Below are 26,196 nucleotides of genomic sequence, written 5' to 3' on the forward strand. Positions count from 1 at the left end.
ATACAATAAATTTTGTTCAAACATACAATATATAAAAATATAAGTAATATTTAAAAAAAAAAATTCGCGGGTCAACCCGCGATCCAACCCGAAACCCGCCTAACATGGCACTAACCCGAATCCACCCAACCCGAACCCGAAACACCCCTACCCGAACCTGATTTATTTCTTGTTGAGTCGTGTCGGATTGACGAGTCGTGTCGCATTTGAACACCCCTAAGTAAACACTGGTATTTTAGATGGCACATGCACGAGAAAGCCAGTGACAGCCAGTTCGGACAACGTAGATGATCAGTATTCAGTGTATGCACCTTAATCCAGTCTATAACATGAGTTCGTATGGAACACGTGGGGCTTTTGACAAACGATCTTGATGCCTTGAATGTCTCGCTTCAGTGACTAGTAAGATAGAGGAAATGTCAGGAGAAATATAGAGCCGATTTCACGCATAAAAAATAGTCAATACATATATTCCAGGACTTCAGAGTCTACTGGGACATTGAACCTAAAAGGCATAGTCAGCAATATATGATAACAACCCAATCCACCAAGTCAAATAAAAACATAGAGAAAATCAACATATCCCAAATTCTGATGTTGCCGAGGTGCTCTTTTGTTGGCCAAACTCGTGAATTCTGGCATAAACTTTCTCCAGAATGGGGCGGCAGATGAGTGGAGATGTGCAAGGGCCACACATTAGATAGATAACGTTACCCAATGGTCTCATATAGATGCCGTCTTCACGGAGTTTCTTGATAAGAGAGCTTGCATAAGTTGAAGCATACCTGCAATCCATGCAAAAGTTGCTTTTTATATTTTATGAGTGCTAATACTTCGTGCTGAAATTGCAAGTTTCAGTATGAGAGATTGTTGCAGAAATAAAACCAAATCAGAGATATTATCGTTATTATGCTGTCACATTGCTAAAAGGGTTTGACAAAAGTTTGATCTGTCATCAATTAAAGACATAGTGCAAAGGATAAGTATTCTACACACTTCGAAGCAATGGAATCCTCAATTATTTAACTGAAATCTATAATATATGGTACTTCTAAATTGGCCGCATGCTCATGGTGTTGGATACTTCAAGAATATAAATGGGATACTTCTATAAACTTAAATATAACTAGTATCCATCTATAGACAAAATGCATATACATTATGACACGATTAACAATGAAATTTTGATTGTACCATATACAGGATGATCGTATTTCAACAATACCAAATGTCATTGGATATTTTAAGTCTTAAAATAGTTATTGACTAGTTTTCATTTAAAAATAAATATAAACTATATAACAAATGATAATTCTTAATTGATATATTTAAATTTTAAATCCGAATGCATTATAATGTGATAATTTTATAAATGGCAAATCCTTGTCATGTTTAAGATATTTGCATAATTTTTTTATATGTACATGTGTGTATATGCATGCCTATATAAAACAGTTAAATCCTAATTTTTTGAAATTGGCCATATTCTTATCCATGCATTTTCGATGATAATCAAATTCGAACCAACTGATACTTTGGCTGGACATTGAAAAGAAACAACCAACTGAAACCTCTTTGATTGATCAGGCTGACAGCAGCAACTTGAATAGCTTCAAGAAACTTAGTAAAAGAATGAATGAGGATGCAAGTCAATAAATTTTTACCCAGCATTACAGCCTTCAGCTAGAAGTTCAATGGCACAGAGAGTTCCCAGAGCCACTACTCGATGGACTACTGGATGTGATGAGATCTGGAGTACTAACTCTGCATCCCACAACTGAAAACATTAGAAGAAACCATTAGAGATGGTATTTGACGCCAAGATTCAGGAATAATCAATGCATCAAGATCTTGGGGTCCTCGCTTGGCACTTTCACTAGTACTGAAAATTCTCTCGTCTTAATGATCTTGCATCATCAGCACTAGATGTAGCAGAATGAAGTGTCTCAATGCACCATCAATGCCAATTACTCGGAGTAAAAGTTAAACAAAAAAATGCAGTTTCACCTTTTCTAGAACAATAATATCAGAAAAAATAAGTTGGTCAGATCATTGATAAAAGTATATACATGCAACTACTCCTTTGAATGACATGTAGAATGCGATGTTACTTTATAGAGATCAAAGAGAAAAACGTATTTAAGAGTGCTGTCTAGCTTTGCTAGGTAAGGAGTAAGAAAAATATTCATTTTTCAATCTTTGGGGTTATTTCCTTTTGAAGGTTTGTTCATTAGTTTTGCAAGGAACTCTTATTATTATTTCGAATGAAAACCTTCTCGTTGAGTTCTGTTTTTCGAATTTTAGATAAATTGTTACCGACTTATCTTTGGGTTCATAACTTCATATCAGTGTACGTGTTATACAGAGGTTAAGTAGGCATGCAAAAATACTTATAAGGTGAAACCAAAAACCATTCGAGTAGAAAATAAAAAATACACATATATTTTTGTCTGGTGCGCATGGAAAGTCAGAACTGCATTAATAGAAAAACATATCTAAATCCATTCAGACGCGATAATGCTCACATACAAATGAAAATAGAATCGATCTCTGAAAAGTAGCCAGATATGAAATCTGGCATGATTGACATTTTCGATACAAATGATGTTCAAAATGTGCAATTTTAATCAACATACCTCCTGAAGAAACCTTGTTTCACACGTAATTTTCATGTTCACGTTATAGTCCTTAAACCATTTTAAGGACTTGACAGCAGCCATACATCCCATGGCATGTGCCGAATATGAGTGTCCATGCAAAAGAGCCAAAAGCTGTAATAAAAAGAAAGAAACACATTAGCCTTGCAAAAAATATTCCAGTCCTTGCAAAAAGTACAAGTAAGCATACATGTGATTATTAACAAAAGAGAGAGCTTCTCAAAATTAGTCCAGTAACTTGTGTTAATGTGACAATCATTAGTTTTAAACAACTAAAAAAATCAAATCATAGAGATTCTGTGAGAGTCATGAATTGGCAGCAGTACCAACATTCTGAATTTATAAATCTGAACAGGCAGGATCACACCATATATGTTCTCCAATTAAACCATAATGACCTTTGAATCTCCAGTAAATGCTTCGAAAACAGCATTTGATGCTAATGTAGCAGCCAAGGGTATGATGCCACCAGTCATGAGCTTCGCAAAACAAGAAATATCCGGCTGACAGCAGAGCATTTCAGCAGCGGACTAAATGAAACTATTACCAAATTAGATAATTTCTAGCAAAAAAGGTAAGGAGGCACAAATTGAAAGAAATGAAGAAACATACTTCTCTACCAAGACGCCAGAATCCTGTAAAGACCTCATCGAAAATAACTGGGATTTTCCGATTTTTGCATTCTCTAACAAGTATCCTCTGATATAGTGGATCAATCATTTGCATTCCACCAGCACCTTGTACCACTGTAATTCAATGCAACAGAATGAGACATTTCCCAGTGTCTTATAAGACATGGACCCATAATACAATGCAAAGTTCCAATGATTAACAAACATGGTATTAACCTGGAATAAAAATAGGTTATTACTTCTGAGCATCAGATTAGAGCATATATATTTACAACTGTCTGTCACAGCACTCAGATAATACATTTTTAGTCAAGTATTTAATTAATTACAATAAAGTTAAAATAAAACTATATCCACATTTATGAAAAGGATTATTTTATATTTAACATGTAGCTTAGCTATTCACAAAGTGTATAACAATTTAACTTTATTTTCTAGATGATAAAATCTTCAGAATATTTTTTTTAAGAAAATTGAACAATAATTACGACAAGCATAAATGCAAATCATTTTGTCAAGTAGAGTCAAAGTTTACAGAGAATATTTTTCATGATTTTATCGAACTACTATAAATTAAGATTTCTCCTCATTAATTATTTTGCTTAAATGAATCTATCTGTATTCATTTACATTTGTTGAAAAGTGTATATACAGTAGAAATATAAAGATAGAGACTACATTCAATTGTTGATTTAGATATAAGATGATCAAAATTGATTTCATCACTTCCTTTAGCCTTAGATGAAAAAGAAAACGGAGAAGACGAAAATTGATTGATAAATTAAAAAGATGATCTGATATAAGATAACAAAATTGACTTAATCGCATACCGTGAAGATTGAAACTTAAACTATCCCATAGTAGGAATGCAGTGAAAAGAGCTCGTAACATGATACAGGGGTATTTCGTGTGGACAGGAAGGTCTACATCCATTACACTGAGACGTGGCACACTTTTTCAAAACTTGCAGGCGATAAAGAGATCAAAGAACTTGATGAAACTTTGGAGACTAAAAGTCTGAGAACAAAAATACATAGTCTTCTTACCTGGCTCAACGACCAATGCTCCAATGTGGGAAAGCCCATTAGGATCTAAAAGCAATGGCAACTCTTGTGATATAAATGAACTGTAGAGGCCAGCCAGACTTGAACCATCTCGGTTGATCTTAAATATTTCATCGCGTGAACTGAATGCTACAAAGGAGTACAACCATTTGCTAGAAGAAGAAAATATGGTACAATGAAACTTGTTCACCAAATACATTGGTGATAAGAAAGAAATGCTTCACTTACATACACATTCTTGTCCTATGTTCGGAATTTGCATCTTCTCAGGAAGACAAACTTTCCAAATTCCACAATACATTGAAACTGTAGGAGGATCTAGAAAGACACCTCTTCCACTGTACCTGTAAATCAACTGTTACACCATATTGCACCCAGTTTCTAGTTCCTTGAGGCTTGAAAAATAGGGACAAGGATTGCAAATGGTCAAAAATTGCATCACATTACTGGCCTAACAAAATATTCATTAAGATCAAACTACCGAAATTAAGGCAACATATCACGATATCACCTTGAATGAAAATTTAATGAATCTCCATATATATTTTTTAAAAATAAATAAATAACCACTTCAAGGGCACTTATCACTCAGATAAGGACAAACACAAGCAAAGTGGAGAAAACATTCTGGAGAACGGAGATAATATGATATGGACAGCTTAAAAATAAAATTCTTGATTCCTAGGTAACCCCATTCCCCAAATATAATGTTTTTTGTGCATAAGCAAAAGATATAGGAAGGTAGTACACTTTGCCTGACTAGCATGAGTTAAATACAGAAAATAAGACAATGATAATAACTAAGGAATGTCTTCCAAAAGGGTTAATCGTTAATTAACTGGCGCTGGCACAGGTAAGGCCCAACAAAAGTTAATTGCAATGAAATTGTGTTGATTTCTTGAATCCCGTGGTGAAGCAATTAGCAACCAAAAGCTCATAAGATAGCTCTAGTCTCTTCAGTATAATTTCAATCAAGATGACAACCCAGAGGTGAAATTTTCAATTAACTATTGAAAATAAAACAAACATACGGATGGAAGTGTGGTGTGCAGTTATGGATTCAAAGACATATTGCTAAAAGCAAAATATACAATGTAAATGCAATTGCCAAAAAAAAGCAGACAAACAAAAACAAAACCAGGCGGTAAATCATGCCAAGATAAAGCAGACAAACAAAAACAAAACCAGGCGGTAAATCATGCCAAGATATACATTAAATGATGATTGTACTGGAAAACAAGCATACCATGGTTGCTGGAGAAAGCCAGTATAATGGGAAGGTGCCTGAGCTTCCATAGCACCTAATGTATCACCATGATAAGATCCTCTAAGAGCTAAAACCTGATTCCAAGAATCAGTAACTCCGTGTTAATACTTAAATGATGATTAACAAAAAAATCTAACAAATAAAGAACTTTTGGAGGAAATATTCCCGTCCAAAGAAACAAACTGAAAAATAAACAGATTTTTCTAAGGCATGGATAGCCAAAGACAGAGAATTGCAAACAAATAGGGGAGAGAGATAAAGAGAGACATGCAAGCAATTTAGCAGCAGTATTTCGATCCAGAGACAATACGACTCACCTTGAGATCCATACATCTTCCATCCACATTAGCACTTTCATGGCATGAAAGTAGATTATTGTCAGTCAAGAATCTACGAAATGCCATTTTCAGAGCAATTTCTACAGCCGTAGATCCATTATCAGAGAAATACACCCGAGAAGCCCACCCTTGGAATACCAAAAACATAAAGTCAGCAGAAATCAATATATAATTTTACCAAAAGCAAATAATCAATATATCCAATGACGAATATATAGACAGTCGCTCCTATATATCCCCATAGCAAAAGGTCACAATTCAGCATCCAAATAGTCAAGTTACCTTTTCCCACACTTTCAAGTAACATCTCTGCTAATTCTAAAGCTGGCTCATATACATTTTCTGGAAACATAACATGTCCGTATCTTGCAGCAGTGTAGCCCATATCTCTAGCAAGTTCTAACTGAAACCACCTAAGCAAAACAGTTGAAATGTAACATGCAGGAATTCCAATAAATATCTTGACACAATTACAATAGTTCTTGAAATTTCCAGAAAGAGACTTCATTCTGGAATTATTCCAATGATAACTTATGTAGATCATGACATCGGGTCTACAATGAAATTTTCAAATAAAATGTATCCTATCAACTTATTTTTCATGTGCTACATCACCCATGATTCTGCACCAACCCTCTCCCACCAACACACAGACACAAAGCATCAGAACTCGGAATTTCTAATTTTGGATATTCCCTCATTTTCACATAACTATCGAGGAGATGTTCTGTAATTGCAGCATATACAGTGTGCTTATCAAAAAATAAAAAGTATACAGAAAGTAAGGTTAACCTGCAAGTTGGGATCAGGACCCTGTGTCCACCAGCTTGCACAAGCATCAAATTGTTGAGATATCCAATCAAAATCCTGAACCTAATTCCACGGATATAAAAAACTAAGAATATGTTTGAAAGCATTAGTGTAGAAATAGTCGTATAGAATTAGTCTTTCGTGTAGATTAATTAGTTTTAATATTTCCTATTTTATAGGATCAGTTATTTGCTTTCTTTTTTTTACTCTTGTAACCTAGAAATATAAAGGGTCTCTCTGTATACGTATTAAACACAACTGAATGTGAATTAATTATTCCCTTTCACCTCAGCAGTGTTTTATTTTATTTCCTTCTACGTGAGTGCTTTTATGGTATCAGAGCGATAAAGGCATTCAAGTGGTTGAGGAAAATTTTTTTTGAGTTTTCCTATTATGGAGAATTCTTCAGGAGTGAGCGGGGATAATGTCAAAGAAGCATCTTCGGATAGTGCTAAGACTAGCCCCAAAATTGCTCCCACTGCACTTGATTATTCCTTACCTTTTCAAATCACCAGTTTCAAACTTACCGGAAAAAATTATCTTCAATGGTCTAGATCGATTCAACTTGTTATTCGTGGGAAAGGACGGTTTGGCTATCTTAACGGAACCATTCCGAAACCACCTACGGAGGATGCATCGTTTGCCGATTGGGATATACAAAACTCCATGGTCATGGCATGGCCGCTTCATTCAATGGAAGATAGTATTGCTGAAATCTATCTTCTATATCCGACGGCTCAAGCAATTTGGGAGGCTGTCACTTTGGCATACTCGGACCTTGAAGACTCCAATCAAATGTTTGAACTACGCAACAGATCTCGCAACCTGCGTCAAGATGATGGCACGGTGACTCAATAATACGGTGGTCTAACCAAGCTTTGGCAAGAACTCGATCTCTTCACTCAACCGGGATGGACTGACTCCGCCAACCAAGCGATCTACTGCAAACTCCTCGTCAAAGAACGCACATATGACTTTCTATCCGGTCTGCATCTTTCTCTTGACGACGTTCGAGGCCGAATCCTTAGTGTCAAACCGCTGCCCAGCCTCGACGCCATCTTCTCCGAAGTCCGACGAGAAGAACAACGTCGAAGAATCATGCTTGGCGGGACCTCTCTACCTGCTGCCCCTTCCGCTGATGCTTCTGCGATGGCAGCCCGCTTCCCGGAGTCTCGTGGTTCACGCAAACCGACGCAGTGGTGTGAGCATTGCAACCGTCCACACCATACCAAAGCCACCTGCTGGAAACTCCATGGAAAGCCGGCTGATTGGGTTCCTCGCAGCCAACGAACCACTGACCCGTCGAGGTCACAAGCTTGGACACACAGTGACAAAAGCTCTTCATCGGCAGCCACATTCTCACAAGCTCAACTCGATCAAATTGTCCAATCACTGTCGACTTCAACGTCTCTAATGGCTCACGGTATCTCCTCTTCGACCTCTGCCACTGAACAAAATGGTTCAGGTGAGTCTTGGATAATTGACTCCGGTGCATCAGACCATATGACGGGTGTTCGCACTATTTTTTCTGCATTTACTTGCTTCATAGGACCTCGTACTGTCACATTAGCAGATGGCTCGGTCTCTCCGATTTTTGGGATTGGAACTGTTATTTTAAGCCCTACATTAATTCTTCGCAACGTCCTATTTGTTCCCAAACTGTCATATAACTTGCTATCCATCAGCAAGCTCACGTTGGATTCTGATTGTGTTGCTAATTTTTCTCCCAAATCGTGTGTTTTTCAGGATCGGGCCTCGGGACGGATGATTGGACGTGCTATTGAGGAGTCCGGCTTATATCAATTTTCTTGTGTCGAATCTGCTGTTCGTTGCTGTCAAGTGGTTCAAGATTCTACACCATCACGCCACCTACAAATAAAGCTTCTCCATCAACGTCTAGGTCATCCTAGTTTTTCATATCTACGTCGTTTGTTTCCAAGTTTGTTTCGGTCATTCGATCGTTTTGTGTGTGAAATTTGCCAATTGGCTAAACACACTAGAATTCCTTTCCCTTTGCATATTTATCACGAATCTAGACCTTTTGCTCTTGTTCATAGTGACTTGTGGGGTCCCTCACGAGTTACTTCCATTTCTAATAAAAGGTGGTTTATTTCGTTTATTGACGATCATACTCGTGTTTGTTGGATTTTTTTGTTACGTGATAAATCTGAAGTTACCAACATTTTTCGCCAATTTCACAATATGGTCCTCACTCAATTTGATTCCAGAATTCAAATGCTTCGAACTGATAATGGAACCGAATACTTCAACTCATCTTTAAATGATTTTTCTTCCACTAATGGTATTATACACCAAAGTTCGTGTGTCGATACCCCTCAACAAAATGGGGTTTCCGAAAGGAAAAATCGACACCTTTTAGAGGTCGCTCGTGCTCTAATTTTTACGAGCAATGTTCCAAAAACATTTTGGGGGGATGCCTTATTAACTGCGTGTTACTTAATAAACCGATTGCCATCACGTATTTTAAAATTTAAAACCCCTATTTCTACACTACAACAATCATTTCCAAAATCACACTTTTTTTCTAATCTGCGTCTTCGAATTTTTGGGTGTTCAGTTTTTGTTCATATTCATGATCACAATCGGTCTAAACTTGATCCTAGAAGTCACAAATGCGTTTTCCTAGGGTATTCCACCACTCAAAAAGGCTACCGCTGTTACTCACCTTCAAAAAGGAAATATTTTATTTCACGTGATATTACCTTTTTTTGAAACACAATCGTTTTACCCACCAAATTCGGACCCTAGGACTCAAAATTCCTCCACGTACATTCATCCCAGCAATTTAAGTGATACTTGGGAATATTTTTGGATCACAAATCCACCTCAGAATTCGGTTCAGGGGGAGAAACGAAATCAGGGATCTAATCCACAAAATCAGGAACCAATTCCTCAGTTAGATCAGCCACAAAATCAGGAACAAATCCCTCATTTAGAACCGATTTCTTCCCCAATTAATCCTGATTCTATACCACGGCCAACTCAGCATATCTCTTATAATCTTGATCCTATTATCCCACAAAATCCACAAATAGAACCCGAGTCATCTACGACCCCCACATCATGGTGTACTGTTGAACCAATTCCAATAACCTACAGCAGACGATGACCCGTGCCAAAGCCGACTTCTCCTATGCCGAACACATCCGACTCGAGTCTCGATTCTAAAGACAATCAGTTGGAAGACTTGGACGTTCCAATTGCACAGCGAAAAGGTACAAGGTCATGTACACAACGCCCTATCTCTAAATTTTTGGGTTACTCTCACTTATCGCAGCCTATGCGTGCATTAGTAACTAACCTTTCAGAATCAACTACACCCACCAACATTGACGAAGCTCTAAGGCATGACAATTGGCGAGCTGCAGTGTTCGAAGAGATTAAAGCCTTAGAAAAAAATGGCACGTGGGATATTGTCCAAAGACCCGAAGGAAAGACACCGGTCGGATGTAGATGGCTCTTCACGATCAAATGCAAGAGTGACGGTTCGATTGATCGGTATAAAGCTCGATTAGTGGCCAAAGGCTATACGCAGACTTACGGAGTTGATTATCAAGAGACTTTCGCTCCGGTTGCGAAAATCAACACCATCCGCGTCTTATTGTCCCTCGCAGCAAACTTGGATTGGCCGCTTCAACAATTAGACGTAAAAAACGCCTTCCTCAATGGAGATCTCGAAGAAGAAGTTTATATGGATTTGCCACCCTGATTCAATAAAGGCAGCAGCGAAGGAAAAGTTTGTCGTTTGAGAAAAGCTCTCTACGGTCTAAAACAGTCACCGAAAGCTTGGTTTGACAGGTTTGCAAAGACAATTCAGCTCCTTGGATACAAACAAGCTCACACCGATCACACACTGTTTTACCTTAGAGAGAAAGGGAAAATTGCCATTCTTATCGTCTATGTAGACGATATTATTATCACGGGGAACAACATTTCGGAGATGGACCGAAACAAGAGACGGTTAGCTTCTACTTTCGAGATGAAGGACCTTGGCAATCTACGGTTCTTTCTAGGGATGGAAGTTGCTCGCAGCAAGGAAGGAATTTCTGTCTCTCAGAGAAAATACGTCCTCGATCTGCTCAAAGACACCGGTTTGATGGGCTGTAAACCGGTCGATACTCCTATGGATTTCAATGTCAAACTTGAAGCCAAACCAGATGATAATCCAGTTGACAAAGGAAGATTTCAGAGGCTTGTGGGCAGATTGATTTACCTCGCACATACCCGACCTGACATTTCGTTTCCAGTGAGTTGTATTAGTCAGTTCATGCACTCACCCTATCAATGTCATTTGGATGCTGCAAATAGGATATTGCGGTACTTGAAGGGATCTCCTGGTAGAGGACTCTTGTTCCGAAAGCAAGACAAGAGAAGTGTTGAAGTCTTCGTCGATGCAGATTGGGCTGGCTGTCCGAATGACCGCCGCTCGACTTCAGGGTACTGTTCCTTCGTGTTTGGGAATTTAGTCACTTGGCGCAGCAAGAAACAGTCCGTCGTCGCAAGAAGTAGCGCTGAAGCTGAACTTCGTTCCACTGCACTCGGCATCTGCGAAGCTCTCTGGATTAAGCAGCTGCTTGAAGAACTACAGATTGAAAAGCAAGGTCCGATGTCTATTCTTTGTGACAACAAAGCTGCTATCTCAATCTCACAAAACCCTGTTCATCACGACCGCACTAAACATGTGGAAATAGACAGGCATTTCATTAAAGAGAAGATTGAGGCTGGTATTCTCGAAGTGTCCTATGTCCCGAGTTCTCAACAAGCTGCAGACATTCTAACAAAGGCACTGTTCAAGCCTCTGTTTGAAAGACTAATAGACAAGCTTGGAATGTATAATATATACCATCCAGCTTGAGGGGGAGTGTAGAAATAGTCGTATAGAATTAGTCTTTCGTGTAGATTAATTAGTTTTAATATTTCCTATTTTATAGGATCAGTTATTTGCTTTCCTTTTTTTACTCTTGTAACCTAGAAATATAAAAGGTCTCTCTGTATACGTATTAAACACAATTGAATGTGAATTAATTATTTCCTTTCACCTCAGCAGTGTTTTATTTTATTTCCTTCTACGTGAGTGCTTTTAATTAGTTACAAGCAGCACATTACAGCGCACTGAATGCAACAAGGATGATGTTTTGCGTAGGGAATGAACATTGTACTTTGTGATATTCTAGGCTACTCTCAGAGCGGACGCTGCTAAGAATAAGAGTCTGTGCTGATAAAGGTGAATAAAAATCCCTTTCAAACTAATTACATAAAAGCCTACCTTGTGAACTGCAAAGCTCTCTCCACAGCGTGAATCTATAACTGTGACATTTCCTTCTGGTATACGCTTGTGCTGAGTAAATGGCCACCAGAAAACATTGCATGCCTTCTTCGGCATTTCACGTAATCTCTTGGTTCGCTTAATAAAATCGGAAATCATTATTTCCTTGAGAGAAGTAAATATGGGCTGTGACTCATCAAACCAGGTCATCAGGTCGTCTGACATATCTTCAGGAACAGGTGGAAGAACCAGAACTGGCACCCTAGAAAAAGGGCATAAAGAAATTCTATGGTTCAATGTACCACCGATAACATTAGAATTAGTTAGACGACAGAAGAACACATGGTCACACACACAAAATAGCGGATCATCAATAGTAACGAATTAATGAGAGCTAAAAAAGCACATTAAGAAATCTTATGAGTACAATTACCAAAAAGCTACAGGAATACAGGATTGTGAATAATGGATGATCACAGGATTGTGAATAATGGATGATCATGCATTGGCTCAGTAAGTTACACGAAACGTCACAGGGAGCACTGGACGTAAAGAGATCACTACCTATTCCTGAAATATGACAACAGAGGCACCTCGTTTACAAGTCCGTGATCTTCAAAAATAACCGCAGTAACATCATATCCTCGAAGCTTTAAACTTTCATAAGCAGATATAGTTGCAGAAATGCCACCCAATCTTCCATCTCCAACAAGAATAGCTGGCAGCCGGAAAGGGCTGCAGCAACAGACCAAAAAAATCTAAACAAAACAGGATCCAGGTAATTCTTGAGATATAAATATATAATACATATGTTAAGATACAAAAGGGCGAAAAAAACACAGTTGCAGTTAATTTTTACACCAGGTCTTTGAGTGTCTTTCTCCAAATTGTGTTCACAACTCATATGGGGTACGAACACCAGAATATTTGAAAGATGAAGAATTTCCAGCACAATGTTCACTTGATACTTCGTGATTCTCCGTTACTCATTTATAAATAATGCAATCACGAACTTCTTTTATAAGTTTCTAGGTTACTCATTAGATAAAGAAACCAATTCAGAATGCCAGAATCTAATACAAAGTTGAAATATCTTGGCTCCAGGTGCATACGTAAGAAAAGGAATTATATCGAAAACTGAAGGAGGATAGATCAAATGTACACACACCGGTAAATGTCACATTGAAAAGATCCAGATGGTCCAGGACTGGCTACACCGCCAGCAGTCTCAATCACACACATCACTTCTGATTCCTCGGCACTATTGCATGTTTTCTCCGAATCCATCCACAAGCATCTCTTTAACAAAAGCAAGAGCTCGGAATCACCCACAATTGCACCTTCCTTCTCTGCGGCCAAATGAGGGGATACAGCCTCTTTCCATGCATGCATTGTGTTGCAAACCACCTCAGAAACTGGTAGTTCACTTTCAGTACTATCACTTCCCAGCAATTTCCTCTCTTCGTACCACCTTAAATTCTTCCACCCAAAATTTCTCTCTTTTTCTAAACCAGCCACAAGATTTTCATTCCCTGTATTTCCACCCACATACCCCTTTCCGAATACCGCATCCGAGGCTGGAATAGAGGCATTTAAAACATGATTCGACGCATGAACGGAGAAAGGAAGCGGCTTGTAAGCAAAAAACTCCGAGAATTTCCGATAGACAAAGCTCGAATCCGAGTCCTCCGGAAACCCAGTCTGAATTGGCTTGAGATAAAAGAATCTCTTCTTAGAAATTGGAGATGATGTAGCTGAGAACAGGAAGGAAATGGAGAGTCCCGCGGAGACTAAGGTTTTGCCGACCGAGGTGTTCGAAGCCCAAATGGTGTAAATTGGGTGGGTAAGAGGGTACTCTACTACTGAATGGAGGCGGCGCAACCGGCTGTTCTCGGAGTGGAGGTGTAATATGAGGAGACGGCGGCGGAAGGGAGCAGTGAAGAGAGGGATGGAAGGCGGCATGGCTCTGAGGTGAGAGTGGGGGTCTGGAGTTTGAGAAGAAAACGGTCTAACGTAAAATGCCAATCAATTCAAATTATGTCAACCTTCGTTAAATCTTTGTTCCACATCAATAGTTGACACAGTACAAGTTAATATCTCTTTTACTATTATTGATAAAATTGAAAAACTTTGTGTCTTTTGCCACCATCATCGAAAATATTGGATACAAGTATCAATTTTATTGTTTTGTGAATTATATTTTTTATAAATTTCACACAAACAATTTCTAACTCGACTTACTGTCGAAGAATGATCAATTTAATAAGAATTAACATATCATAGTACATGATTAATATTTCAATCAAAACATCTAATTTGCATATAAGATTTAAAATGAAAGAGATTAAGAAAATTCCAGGAATATGGTAAAAAAATTCTCATTTAACTTCTATTTGTTCCTAAAAAGAACCCAAATATTCATTAATAATATATTCATTAAAACTTAGTGCTATATTGCACCAATTTACTAGAACTATATGAGATGTAGGATACTAAACTCCAGAATATCCATAATACTTCACAAATTGTCCTACGTATGTTCCATTAATTCAAGAATAGATAAAAACTAGAATTTCTATCATGTTGTGCAAAAAAATAACACAATAAGTCCATATATTCAAATGAATCTTGCATCAGTTTATAATTTATATGTCGAGATCCAATGAATTAGTATATCTCGTGAGAATTTTCTAGGTAGCATACCATTAACCTTACAAAATATGCCATAATAAAAAAAAAAACCTTACAAAATATGCCCCACTTTTTCATTACATTTGGATGAGCCCATAAATAAGATAAAACTGACTTAATTGATTTAATGTGTATCTAATGATTTTAATCTATCTTGCACATATAAATTCAAAACATGACAAACACAATGAATATGAAAAATAAACCATCAATTGTACGTTCACACTTTTTTTAAGTTCATTGATACTCAAAGTATTAGAACTAACATTATCAAATGATAAAGGAAAAATCTCTAAAGTTAATCCATATTCTTCTAAAATATAACATATCAATTGGGGAATGTTTTTGACAATATGTATTTCATCAAACACTCGATATACAATTAATCTTTTTTAATTAACCATGAACTATCAATCCAATGACAAGTAGCTTCCATATAAAATTAAATATATTAAATATTGATAATCAAACCTATGAAGATCAACATTATAATGAGTGAGTGATCCAAACTCGATATACCATTCATGAAGAATTTCAATCTCATGAGCCTTAATGTGTGTGTAGAAATATGAGGTTAACATATCCTTATGAAATAATCATAAGATATTTGGATATGTTAGTTTTTCAAAATATAAAAATATTTCTTGGAAGAACGAATTAGATGCACCTTGTATTTTTCAAAGATACATTATCAGGATGGGTTCAATTGTCGAGCTCGCATCATCCAAACTCGAGTAGGTCTCTTATGAGACGGTCTCACGAATCTTTATCTGTGAGACGGATCAACCAAACCGATATTCACAATAAAAAGTAATACTTTTAGTATAAAAAATAATATTTTTTCATGAATGACCACAATAAGATATCTGTCTCATAAAATACGACCCGTGAAACCGTCTCACAAGTTTTTGCCTCCAAACTCACCAACAGTGACAATTAAATTGGCCCAATTATTTTTTTTAAAAAATAAATTTTTTCTTTAAAAAAAGAATGTGTGTATACATGATCGAAATGAGCAGCACAAATAATAGGGTATTTAAATCTTAGTGTTGAAAGAAACAAGGAATCAGAGTATACTGAAAAGAACTCATACTTTGGGCTACTTGTTTATGTGCAAACGAAAACTTTAGAGTTAAGGCATTTGCAAGAATGCCTTAGTTAAGCAATAATCCTCAAATTATTATGTTCAAACAAAGGGCAAATTGCAACCAAACACCAGACCACTGAAACCCTGTGATGGGGGGTATTGAATTAAAGCGGCCCTGGGAAGGTTCTATTCTCCCCTGCTCATTCCATTTTTCAACCTGCAAAAACCGAACGTCTGTCTGCATTAAAAACACAGAGAAAAATGTGATAATACATGCAAAACTTTCATCAGATCATCTAGAAAAAGAAAGATGAATAAAAAGTCTGCCAATATCAAATGCAGCAAAAGTTAATTGCACAACAATGCAATCATCTATAATCTATATAAGGTAGAGTGATCAAATGATTTTGAAGTGAGAGGTTCGTGGTTCGTCAATAGTAATTACAGAATATCATGGCTTAAAATAAAAGTACCTCGATATTATTATTCTACCAAACTAGTTTTCACCAAAAGCTGGCCATGGATGGCAGAGAAGAATATCAACTCACCCATTCTCCTGGGCAAAGCGAACGGTAGTACTGGGCAAATTTATCACAACCACCAGATTCATCGCCCTTAGCAGCCACGCACCTGACAACATACATGATCATGTGAAATACCTAATAATATAGCTGAAAGTTGTTCATCAACGTTGTTTGGATCAAAGACTTGCGTGTACATTTGAATCCTCAATTCTCACTGCTAACTGAATGTAAACAAAATTTCTTACAAAATATAAAAGATAGATTTCTTAGAGTAACCTGAGAGTTTAAAAGTCATTGATTCATCATAGTAGAACATTAATAATTTTTAAAATGTTGGATTAAAACCAAAAGATTACAAGCCAATAAATCAATCCTTCAAACCAAACACAATGGCAAGATTTAATAAATAATGTGTAAAGTCCACATCCAATTTCAACTGTAACGTCTGCATCATCTTCCTCAACCAAAATTTGCGGCCAACAATAAAACTTCAGGAACTCTATACTTGTCTCAAACATAAGACCCACTCAAATCTCTGAATCAGCAGTCATATCGAAGACCAATGGCGTTTTAGAAGAATTAACTAGTATGTTTATCTTACCTGTAAATACTTCTTTATAATCGTCTGGAATATGAAATGCGAACAAATTGTAAGCTCTATCTAAACCCTCTCTCACTCTTTCTAATTCTTTTTTGAAGCAAACCCAAGCTCTGATTGGGAAAATATATTGACGTAAATCAATATAGGAGCAAACAACACAAAACATCTTTTTCATTTAAATATATATTCAAACGATTCTCAAAATAAACTAGATATTTCAAAATCTCTGTCTCCTTGAAAACACGTAATACACATCGAGATACGATCCCTTATAGCACTTATCAAAGTATGATACTGTTTCAAAACCACGACAAATGGTGTTACTGAAATCAAACCAAAAGGGGCTGCTACTCAAAATCAGGCCCCGTAACTGATGAAATAGAACGAAATAGTTCACACATAAACAAGGATCTTCCTATGACAATAAGGACAGAGATTATAACACATCTTATGCTTTACCCATCATTAAACTAATGCCAGCTTTCACCTGCTCCATACAAGCATTTGACATCATCAATCAGTTTGATAAGCATTGTTATGTATCAACTATCAAGCTCAACAGCCAAAAATTCATCATCAAACTCAAATAATAAAGAGGACTTGTTTAACCTGTGAAACTCAATGTAACGGGTGAAACAATGCCGGGTTTGGTTCGTAGTGGGGAACCGAAAATCAGCAGGGGCAGTTTTAATTTCAATCTGAGAAAGAAAAAAATTCAAACAAAATCACTTAGATGTGTGCAAGCTTGGTTATCATACACCAGGTGAAGGACGTACATTAGTTTGAACCGTTAGATTATGCCATATACATACGGAGTTCAAATAAATTATATACGAGGTCTGTAAAATTATTAGGTAATCTACTCTTGTTATTCTAGGAGCATTTCACTACATTTAACATAGACTTGCCCCTTGGGACATCTTGCATTAAATTTTACCGAAACAATGGGATACATCATTTGAAACCCAAGAAAAAAATTCAGATAAGGTCAAAAACAAAGCCATTCAACCCGATTCAAGCATGAATAAACAAACATACACCCCATAAATTGAACGATCAATAACCACATGAAAATGGCAGTGGAGGAGGAGCACATCAATTCATTCAAAAACAATTAACATAACAGAATCACCCAGCCTCATAGATGAAAAAATACGAAAAAAAAGATAAGCATTTTCATGATACAGTCACAAGATTTGTTCGAGCATTTACTTGCATCATGACAATTAGCAGGAAATGAAAACATTTATCGCCATTAATAATAGAAAAGCGTACAAATATAAAGGATTGAAACAAATCATAGTCGATTAGGGATTTACCTCAGCCATTGGGGATCCGATGGAGAAAATGTAAGGAAAAAATGGTATAATGTGTGTGCCCCAGGTAGAATGTTATAAAATAAAATTATTTTTCCTCTTTTATTCAAATCTACAATTATTAATTCAATTAAGTACATAATTAGAGATAAAAAGTCTAGATAGCACAAATAAACTCCCTGAATCTCTATAAGATTTGGGCTTAAGATTAACTAATACAAGAAGAAAGTGGACATGGGGAAAAAGAATAACCTCAAACCAAGAATGGAATGACGAACAGTGCACAACTAAGCATATCATCATAGTAATAACGTCTAATTACAATACAATGCATTTTCCATCTATCATTTACTTGAATCATGTCCAATTAATTTGTAAATATATAGCGAACCAACTATGGAACAGAATAACACACATAATTTGAATTAAGCTAAACGAATGCAATACATTTTGTAAATCAATAGTAAGGAGTAAGATAATTACCAATCGAGCTCAAGATTCTTGTGATTGCACAATTTACTGTGAAAATCTCTCAATGTCGCACCTGAGAATCTGATAGCACCTTACCAAGCCTTTGCTTGAGATATGGAGAAAGCCTATCACAACTAGTTAACACATCAAGTGATTGGACCACACCTTTCCTAACAATCACATCAAAAGCTGTTGATATTCCACGAAGTATAATCTCTTTTCTCTCGAGATCATAATTATCCAACAATATAAAGAGAAATTCAAGAAGAGAATGTGTAACATCAATGTAATTAGGTAGAGAATGGACCATCAACAAAATAGCAGGTTCAAGACTCATGATATCATCCAGCTTTTCATCAAAGAAGAGCCAATCATAGAACAACGCAAGCTTCACATTTGCTTCAACATAGTTCTTCAGGCCACACTTCAGTAACCAACCAATCACATCCCATCTTGGGATGATATCCGATCGAATTATGTCATTACATGGATGATGAGCACAACATATAAATCTCAAAATGTCAGTGACTACTGTCTTCCTCTCCGGCACAGCAAGAAATTTCTTCATAAACCAAATTTGATGCCGCTTATGACTTCCAATCTTCACATTAGTCAGCAAAAACCTTAACTGTGATTCCATTTCTGGAGTTATCCTAAGCAAAAAATACTTGCTTGCAGTTCGTGCACTATATGTCTGTGATATATCTACAAATCCATCAACTTTAAAGGCACTTGGATTATACAGCAAGTCTTTCCATATGTCTCGAAAGTCAGGTACATAAACTAAATCTTGCAAAAGCCTAACAAGATCTCTCCCAATGTTTAAACATAAATGAAACTCCTGTCTCAAAATTTTAACACAAAAGTCAATCTCCATTCGCCTCAAAGCCTCAATTTTTGGAACATTCAATACCCTACAGTGATCAGCCAATAACCGCAGAAACACATACAAAGCACCAGTCAAAACAAATGGCTCCTCCTTTAACAAACAATCCCATTTGCTTGACAATAGGCAGATCATTTCAAAGCACAACCACAGATTCTCTTCGCCAAAGTCCCCACCAACAATCTGCCTCAAAAGGGCGACCAACAAACGATCAAACCCGACTGCCGCCACATTAACCATCTCCCGGGTTACCCAAAGCAACTGTTTCCGCACAAGATCAACAAGTTTCGCATACATCTCATTCACAAGCTTGATGAGCAGCCCAGTAAAATACTCATATCCATCAGTACTTTTGCCATGTAAGTGCTTGATGTGAACTTTAGCTAGGTGAGATTCGCATAAAATGCCGTAAAGGATTGCTCTATTGAGATTTTCATACTCTTTTTGAGTTGGGATAGTTAGAGGAAAAAGGGGTCTCAAGTTGGGTTCAAGAGAGATGAAAGCTTCCCTTAGAGAGATTTCAAGGGAGTTTTCTGCTTCATGAGTGCGTCTAAGTGCAGATGTTACAAACGACTTTACACCAACACAATATTCATTCATTAGAAATCCATTCTCCAACCGACGATGCATCCAATTTCTATCGTTATCCATTTTATCCTACAAAAGAATAAATACATGAAATAAAACAAATTAAACTATAAATAATAATCTACAAATATGAAACATTTTCCAGCACTTAATTAATTAATTGATATTACAATCATGGTTCGCAATCGCGGTCGTGGAGACCGTCGCGGAAGTCACTGTTCCAGTTCTCCTGACATTTCTCGGAACGGTCACGGCGCGGATATTTTTTAAAATTAATATAAATTGAAACTTTTGAAAAAATATTCATAAATATGTAAATCAAAATAAATATCATTAAATAGATTATTTGAGGAAAACAAGATAGTAAATATATTTTTTAAAATTTTATTCACACTTGTTGAATCACAGAGCATATATTTGTTATATATCGAAATTTTCACAACCATCTCAAAATTTAAATATAATATTAAGAAAGTTTTGGGTTATAATCAATTAAACTTTTGAAAAAAATTTCAATTGGAGTTAAATATGTTAACCTAAATTGGAATTAAATTTCTTCAAATCTTACTTTAGAGTTACATATTATTTAAAGTCAACTAAAATACTTCGACTAAAATCTATATTTTACAATTGATGATATTAAAATAGACGATGACATTAAAAGATAGTCACTCTAAGTGCCTCAAATTTAATAATATAGTATAGAATAATACAAAGAGTATAGATATCAAAACTTGTTTACCCGGATGCATTCAATTTTAATTTCGAATAAATCAATGTTTTTTTTAAAAAAAAATTAGTTGAGTAAAAGCTTTGGAAGATAAAATAGAATTATTTAAAATATTTGTTAACATAAAATACAATCATTTATTTAAAATAAAAATTGACTTTTAAATTTATCAAGTAGTTAATTGATCACTAATCATTTTCAAAATTATTGATATCATGTTTTTCAATCATAAAAAATTGAAGGAAAAAAAAAACCAAAAGAAAACTCTTCCTCTCTCCCATATCCCATACACACCTTACTCCCACATACATGGCGGAAAAATCAGGGCAAAATTAGGAAAATGGGGTAAATCGGCCGTTCCTCTCCGATTATATCCAAAATCCGTTACTTTCCTACATAACGGTCGTTCTACCGTTATCGCAGTGATTATCGGAGCTTCAGAGCACCCATCCTTTCCAGGTAGGAAATTTGTCTCGGCTATTGAAGTTCCGGTTATGGACCAGCCGGAACGATACCGATATTGCGAACCATGTATACGATATAAAAAATAGTAATCTGAACGAGATATAATAAGATTCAAAATATGAAATTTCTAGTTTAATACCTCAAAAACGGGAAGACGGGTCGTCGGAGAAAACTTGTACACGCCGATATAGAAGCGAGACAAGAAATCGCAGCTTGAAGTTGTCGAATATATGGGAATTTAGCGACGGTTTTGATAAAACCGTCCAAACCGTCGCCCATAGCGACGGTTGGGGAATCACCGTCGCTAAATTAACGACGTTTTTGCCACGTTTTGCGACGACCTTTTAACCGTCGCTAACGTTTATACGTGCATAATACTTGAAAGTCGAAACTTTAGTAACAAGAAAATTTCATTTTTATTGTGTTTTCAAGATTCAGGACACGTTTAATGTTGACATGAAGGTGAATATATAAAGTTGATATTTTCACATCATATTGATATCAGTGTTAATATCTTGAATAGCTTCAAGAAATGAGGATGAACGACTTGATAACTTGGTAAAAGAATGAACGAGGATGCAAGTCAAGAAATTTTTACCCAGCATTACACCTTCAGCTAGATGTTCAATGGCATAGAGAGTTCCCAGAGCCACTACTCGATGGACTACTGGATGTTATGAGATCTGGAGTACTAACTCTGCATCCCACAACTGAAAACATTAGAAGAAACCATTAGATCAAAGATAAAAACGTAATTAAGAGTGATGTCTAGCTTTGCTGGGTAGGAGTAAGAAAAAGATTCTGTTGTGATATTTTTCAATCTTTGGGGTTATTTCCTTTTGAAGGTTTGGTCATTAGTTTTGCAAGGAACTCTTATTATTATTTCGAATCAAAACCTTCTCGTTGAGTTCTGTTTTACGAATTTTAGATAAATTGTTACCGACTTATCTTCGGGTTCATAACTTCATCTCAGTGTATCTTTGGGTATAGTACTGGGTGAAGTTTCACTACGTTTAGCATAGACTTAGGACATCTTGCATTAATTTTTGCCGAAGCAATGGAGAAAAAATTCAAATAAGGTAAAAAAAAATATATCACAAAGCCATTTATTTAACCACATTCAAGAATGAATAAATAAAAGCTCAACCCATGAATTGAACGAACATTAACCACATGAAATGGCAGTGGGGAGCTAATCAATTCTATCAAAATCAATTAACCGAACAGAATCATCCAGCCTCATAGATGAAAAAATCCCAAAAAATATATATATATATATATATATGTGTGTGTGTGTGTGTGTTCATGATACACAGTCACATGATTTGTTCGAGCATTTTCTTGCATCAATTAGCAGGAAATGAAAACATTTATCACTATTCACTATTCACTATTCACTATTTATCACTATTCGGTGTTCGTGTTAGTGACCATCTCTGACACCTTTTCGTCATACCTCAGGTCCAAGCCCGCGTTTACTCGACAGCATAATAGATCTCTATAATAACTATTTTATATTCATTCTCGCTTTACGAAAATGATCGACAAAAGTTATTCTAGAAACTCAATATATTGTATCTCATTATAAACTGATTTTAGATCTACATTTATTTTATTTTTTTATTTATGTGGGACAAGATTAAAATCAAAAGTAGTGTTTGTTGTTTGATATTTTGATGCTATTTTATTTTAGGCCAGTTCAATTTTATATCATATACATACAAATAATTAAACATCAGATACATACAAATAATTTACTAGATTACCAATACCAAATATTATATTGAACTATGAATTGAATTTTTTTTTTTAAAAAAAAAAAACATATTCTCAACACATTATATTTCTCGGCCTTAACCTAAGAAAATTTGCTTGATGAATTCAGAATAAATCACTATAATAATATTTAGAAACTTGACAACTTCTCAAGAAAGAGAAGAAAAATCTCGTGATTAAAATCCGAAAATCCACATTGAAACTTGAAAACTCATCTCTTCCAAGTTCCATCCAAAATGGCAGAGTCCTCGAGTGAATTTTCTTTCATCTTACACTCGTTTAACTCATGCACGGACTTTGCATTATTCACGTGGGTGGCTTTTTCTCTCAGCCTTGGTCCTAATTAGCATGCATGGCCTCCGTCTCTGATGCAAGTTAAAATTGTAGGGTCACCCGCGGTGTGCCCACAAATCACCCACGGTTTAAGGCACAGACCCGTACGTTGTGCATTTGACAATGTTAATTATGATGAATTTAAACACACCCAAAAATCATATAACCTCGAGCTGAAAAAAATGCATGCTATTCCAAAACTATTGAAATCTTCCATTTCAACAAAATCTGATTATTTCGAATAACCCAAATTTCGCCTATGTTCGTAAATTTGATATATAGTTACCATGAACATTCGAAAATCAAATAACATATAAGTTTCATGTCCAGTATTGCAAATTCATGGAATTGAACCTTTTTATCAAATTTTTGTGTGTAATGAAATCACAATAAGCTTGATGTTACACATGCATTCTTTTTTGATGGCTTCCTAAGCTAGCCATACTAAGAAGCTTCTGGTCTGGGGCATTGGTCACACATAATGGACCATTCTTCTTAGTCACCACACAACTCCAATATTCAACTTGGACCATTAAAAAGTTTCTTGAAGTTTTATAATTTTATTTGGAAATTTATATTTTGAATTGAAATTTGGTTGAGAGTGCTAAAAACATGCAATAAATATTGGCCACCTTGACTCTTCTGGATGAGATTTTGCATGTAATCTCTATAATAATCTATTCATTGGAAATTTGTAAACTAAAAAGATATAGTTTGTAGGTTTCGGGTGTATTTCAAATTCATCATAATTAGCAGTGCATTTACGTTACAGTAGATTCAAATCCACAAAATTCATTCAAATAACCAAATGATTTTCAAATACATGGCTTCAAATCCTTCCATCCGAGCACAACCTGAAATAATTTAACACATATTGTATTTGTTAAAATAAAATCTTAAACTATATATATTATGCAAAAACTTGTGTGAGATGGTCTCACGGGTCGTATTTGTGAAACAGATCTCTTATTTAGGTCATCCATGAAAAAGTATTACTTTGTATGCTAAGAGTATTACTTTTTATTGTGAATATCAGTAGGATTGACCGTCTCACAGATTTAAATTCGTGAGAGGGTCTCACATATTTAAATAACAATTATATTATATATAATATCTAATTCAATTGAGTCAAGCAAGTGATTTATAAAATCGATTCAATATTTGTATTTAAAGTATGAAATTTAATGCGTAAAAATCATATAATATTATGTTTGATAAGATTCTAATGAAAATGTGCCATTTATAGGTGCTTTGAAAATGAACCATGGATGGACATGTTGAAGAATTGTAGACCCCAAAACCAAACCTACAAAAAAAACAAAAAAGTATCCTTCCTTCCCATTCAAAGAGGATATTCTAATAGAAATCAAAAATGAGAGATTTGATTGATCCCATGAAGAGCTAAGGAGATTTGGTTGTGGAAGACTACATCCAAATCCAAATAGATTTTCTATCGTAGATTTCATGATATGTTTTACATGAATTATTTTTGATAATTTAATATGACTGTTTAAATATTCTATTATGTTTAGAATACCTAAAGTTACGACAAATTTTATCAGAGCCATCATTCAATTTTTTTTAAAAAAGAAAACGATCGATGGCTGGCCAGGCCACGAAACGACAGTGTTCGGACGACCATAGGCACTAGTCGCCGCCGTCGAGTTGGACGGTACCAGCCGGCTGCGGAAATGATAGTGGGTGAAGCCATGAGGTGAGGGTGTTTTATTTTATTTTAGCTTTTTTTATTAAAAAAATTAATTAACCGTACATGATAAATGTCTCTTGGATTGGATTATTACTGTTATTATTTAAATCTTTTTGATTCAACAATTAAAATTGACATCGGATTTGTATGTCGTATGATAATTCAATTCATATAGACTGTTCCACATGTTGGATCATTATTGATTGAAATTATATGTTGTTAAAGTAACATCTATAATGTAGATTTATTTATTTTTGAAATATTAATTATAATGTATTTCTATAATAAGTGTGTGGTAATTCTTAAGTTCACCTTATAAATAATAAGTTGGTCTAAATGAAGACTTATTATTTTAGTAAATTTAATTACCTAAGTATTTGATTATCGTGTCAAGAGTACCATTTGCAATTGATATATTATCCAAAGAGTGAATCTCATGTGAGATCGTCTCACGGATTCTAATATGTGAGACGGGTCAACCTTATCCATATTCACAATAAAAAGTACTACTCTTAGCATAAAAATTAATATTTTTTTCATGGATGACCCAAATAAGAGATTCGTCTCACAAATACGACCCGTGAGACCGTCTCACACAAGTTTTTGCTTTATCCAAATATTATATATCAATGTTTTGTGAGGTATCTTGTTTTAGGATCCACCATTATTTGAATTATTACTTCAGTCAACTGCTAGAATCAATTTCATTCATGTGTTCATGAATAGCACTTCAAGAAATGTAAAAAGCATGTCACGATTGTTTTGGGTTGTATGGACTGTGCTTAAAGAGGAACGACATGTACTTCGTATTGAAGGGGGTCTATCATATATCCGGACTATCATTCTCAGTATGTTTCGATATAAAATGATCGACCGATAAACTCAACATATTTAAATTATGAATTTAAATTATGAATTGATCATCTTGTTTTAAAATTACCCGAAATAACAGTCGAGCCGTATTA

The 26,196-nt window shown here is 35.6% G+C and overlaps 2 protein-coding genes and 1 pseudogene across 5 annotated transcripts; all 3 read right to left on the reverse strand.

The window, feature by feature from the left end:
* Positions 1–363: 363 nt before the first annotated feature.
* On the reverse strand, positions 364–14,071 carry LOC140818341 (bifunctional dethiobiotin synthetase/7,8-diamino-pelargonic acid aminotransferase, mitochondrial). Of its 2 annotated transcripts, XM_073178275.1 has the most exons (14): positions 13,224–14,071; positions 12,620–12,790; positions 12,056–12,317; positions 6,751–6,831; positions 6,241–6,361; positions 5,938–6,086; positions 5,600–5,694; positions 4,582–4,697; positions 4,336–4,482; positions 3,270–3,403; positions 3,056–3,187; positions 2,637–2,771; positions 1,665–1,777; positions 364–785 (listed from the first exon to the last, which is right to left on the reverse strand). In XM_073178275.1, the coding sequence occupies exons 1-14, from the start codon at positions 14,015–14,017 to the stop codon at positions 575–577; spliced, it is 2,661 nt and encodes an 886-aa protein (XP_073034376.1). In that variant the 5' UTR covers positions 14,018–14,071; the 3' UTR covers positions 364–574. The 2 variants fall into 2 exon arrangements, 1 of the variants encoding a protein (XP_073034376.1); XR_012114958.1 differs by lacking the exons at positions 364–785; positions 1,665–1,777 and having other exon boundaries at positions 2,984–3,187.
* Positions 14,072–15,758: 1,687 nt separating this feature from the next.
* On the reverse strand, positions 15,759–18,751 carry LOC140818099 (cytochrome c oxidase subunit 6b-2-like; annotated as a pseudogene).
* Positions 15,759–22,131, reverse strand: LOC140818098 (uncharacterized). 3 transcript variants are annotated; one of them, XM_073177945.1, is made up of 5 exons: positions 22,013–22,131; positions 18,758–20,288; positions 17,568–17,656; positions 16,382–16,463; positions 15,759–16,050 (listed from the first exon to the last, which is right to left on the reverse strand). In XM_073177945.1, exon 2 carries the CDS (start codon positions 20,280–20,282, stop codon positions 18,807–18,809), a length of 1,476 nt encoding a protein of 491 aa, XP_073034046.1. In that variant the 5' UTR covers positions 20,283–20,288; positions 22,013–22,131; the 3' UTR covers positions 15,759–16,050; positions 16,382–16,463; positions 17,568–17,656; positions 18,758–18,806. The 3 variants fall into 3 exon arrangements, with proteins under 3 accessions (XP_073034046.1, XP_073034045.1, XP_073034047.1); XM_073177944.1 differs by lacking the exon at positions 22,013–22,131 and adding an exon at positions 21,554–21,665; XM_073177946.1 differs by lacking the exons at positions 17,568–17,656; positions 22,013–22,131 and adding an exon at positions 21,554–21,665.
* Between the last annotated feature and the right edge of the window lie 4,065 nt (positions 22,132–26,196).

Source organism: Primulina eburnea, chromosome 17, assembly GCF_022965805.1.
Source record: "Primulina eburnea isolate SZY01 chromosome 17, ASM2296580v1, whole genome shotgun sequence".
NCBI lineage: Eukaryota > Viridiplantae > Streptophyta > Magnoliopsida > Lamiales > Gesneriaceae > Primulina > Primulina eburnea.

Bases quoted from the DNA above. Each gene is read 5' to 3' on its own strand.
- LOC140818341 (XM_073178275.1), bottom strand. From the start codon at position 14,017: ATGCCGCCTTCCATCCCTCTCTTCACTGCTCCCTTCCGCCGCCGTCTC. The intron at 2,772-3,055 runs GTCATTATGGTT...TTTTTATTACAG, and splicing joins CATTTACTGGAGATTCAAAG to CTTTTGGCTCTTTTGCATGG. The intron at 1,778-2,636 runs GTATGTTGATTA...TAATGTTTTCAG, and splicing joins AAACAAGGTTTCTTCAGGAG to TTGTGGGATGCAGAGTTAGT.
- LOC140818098 (XM_073177945.1), bottom strand. From the start codon at position 20,282: ATGGATAACGATAGAAATTGGATGCATCGTCGGTTGGAGAATGGATTT.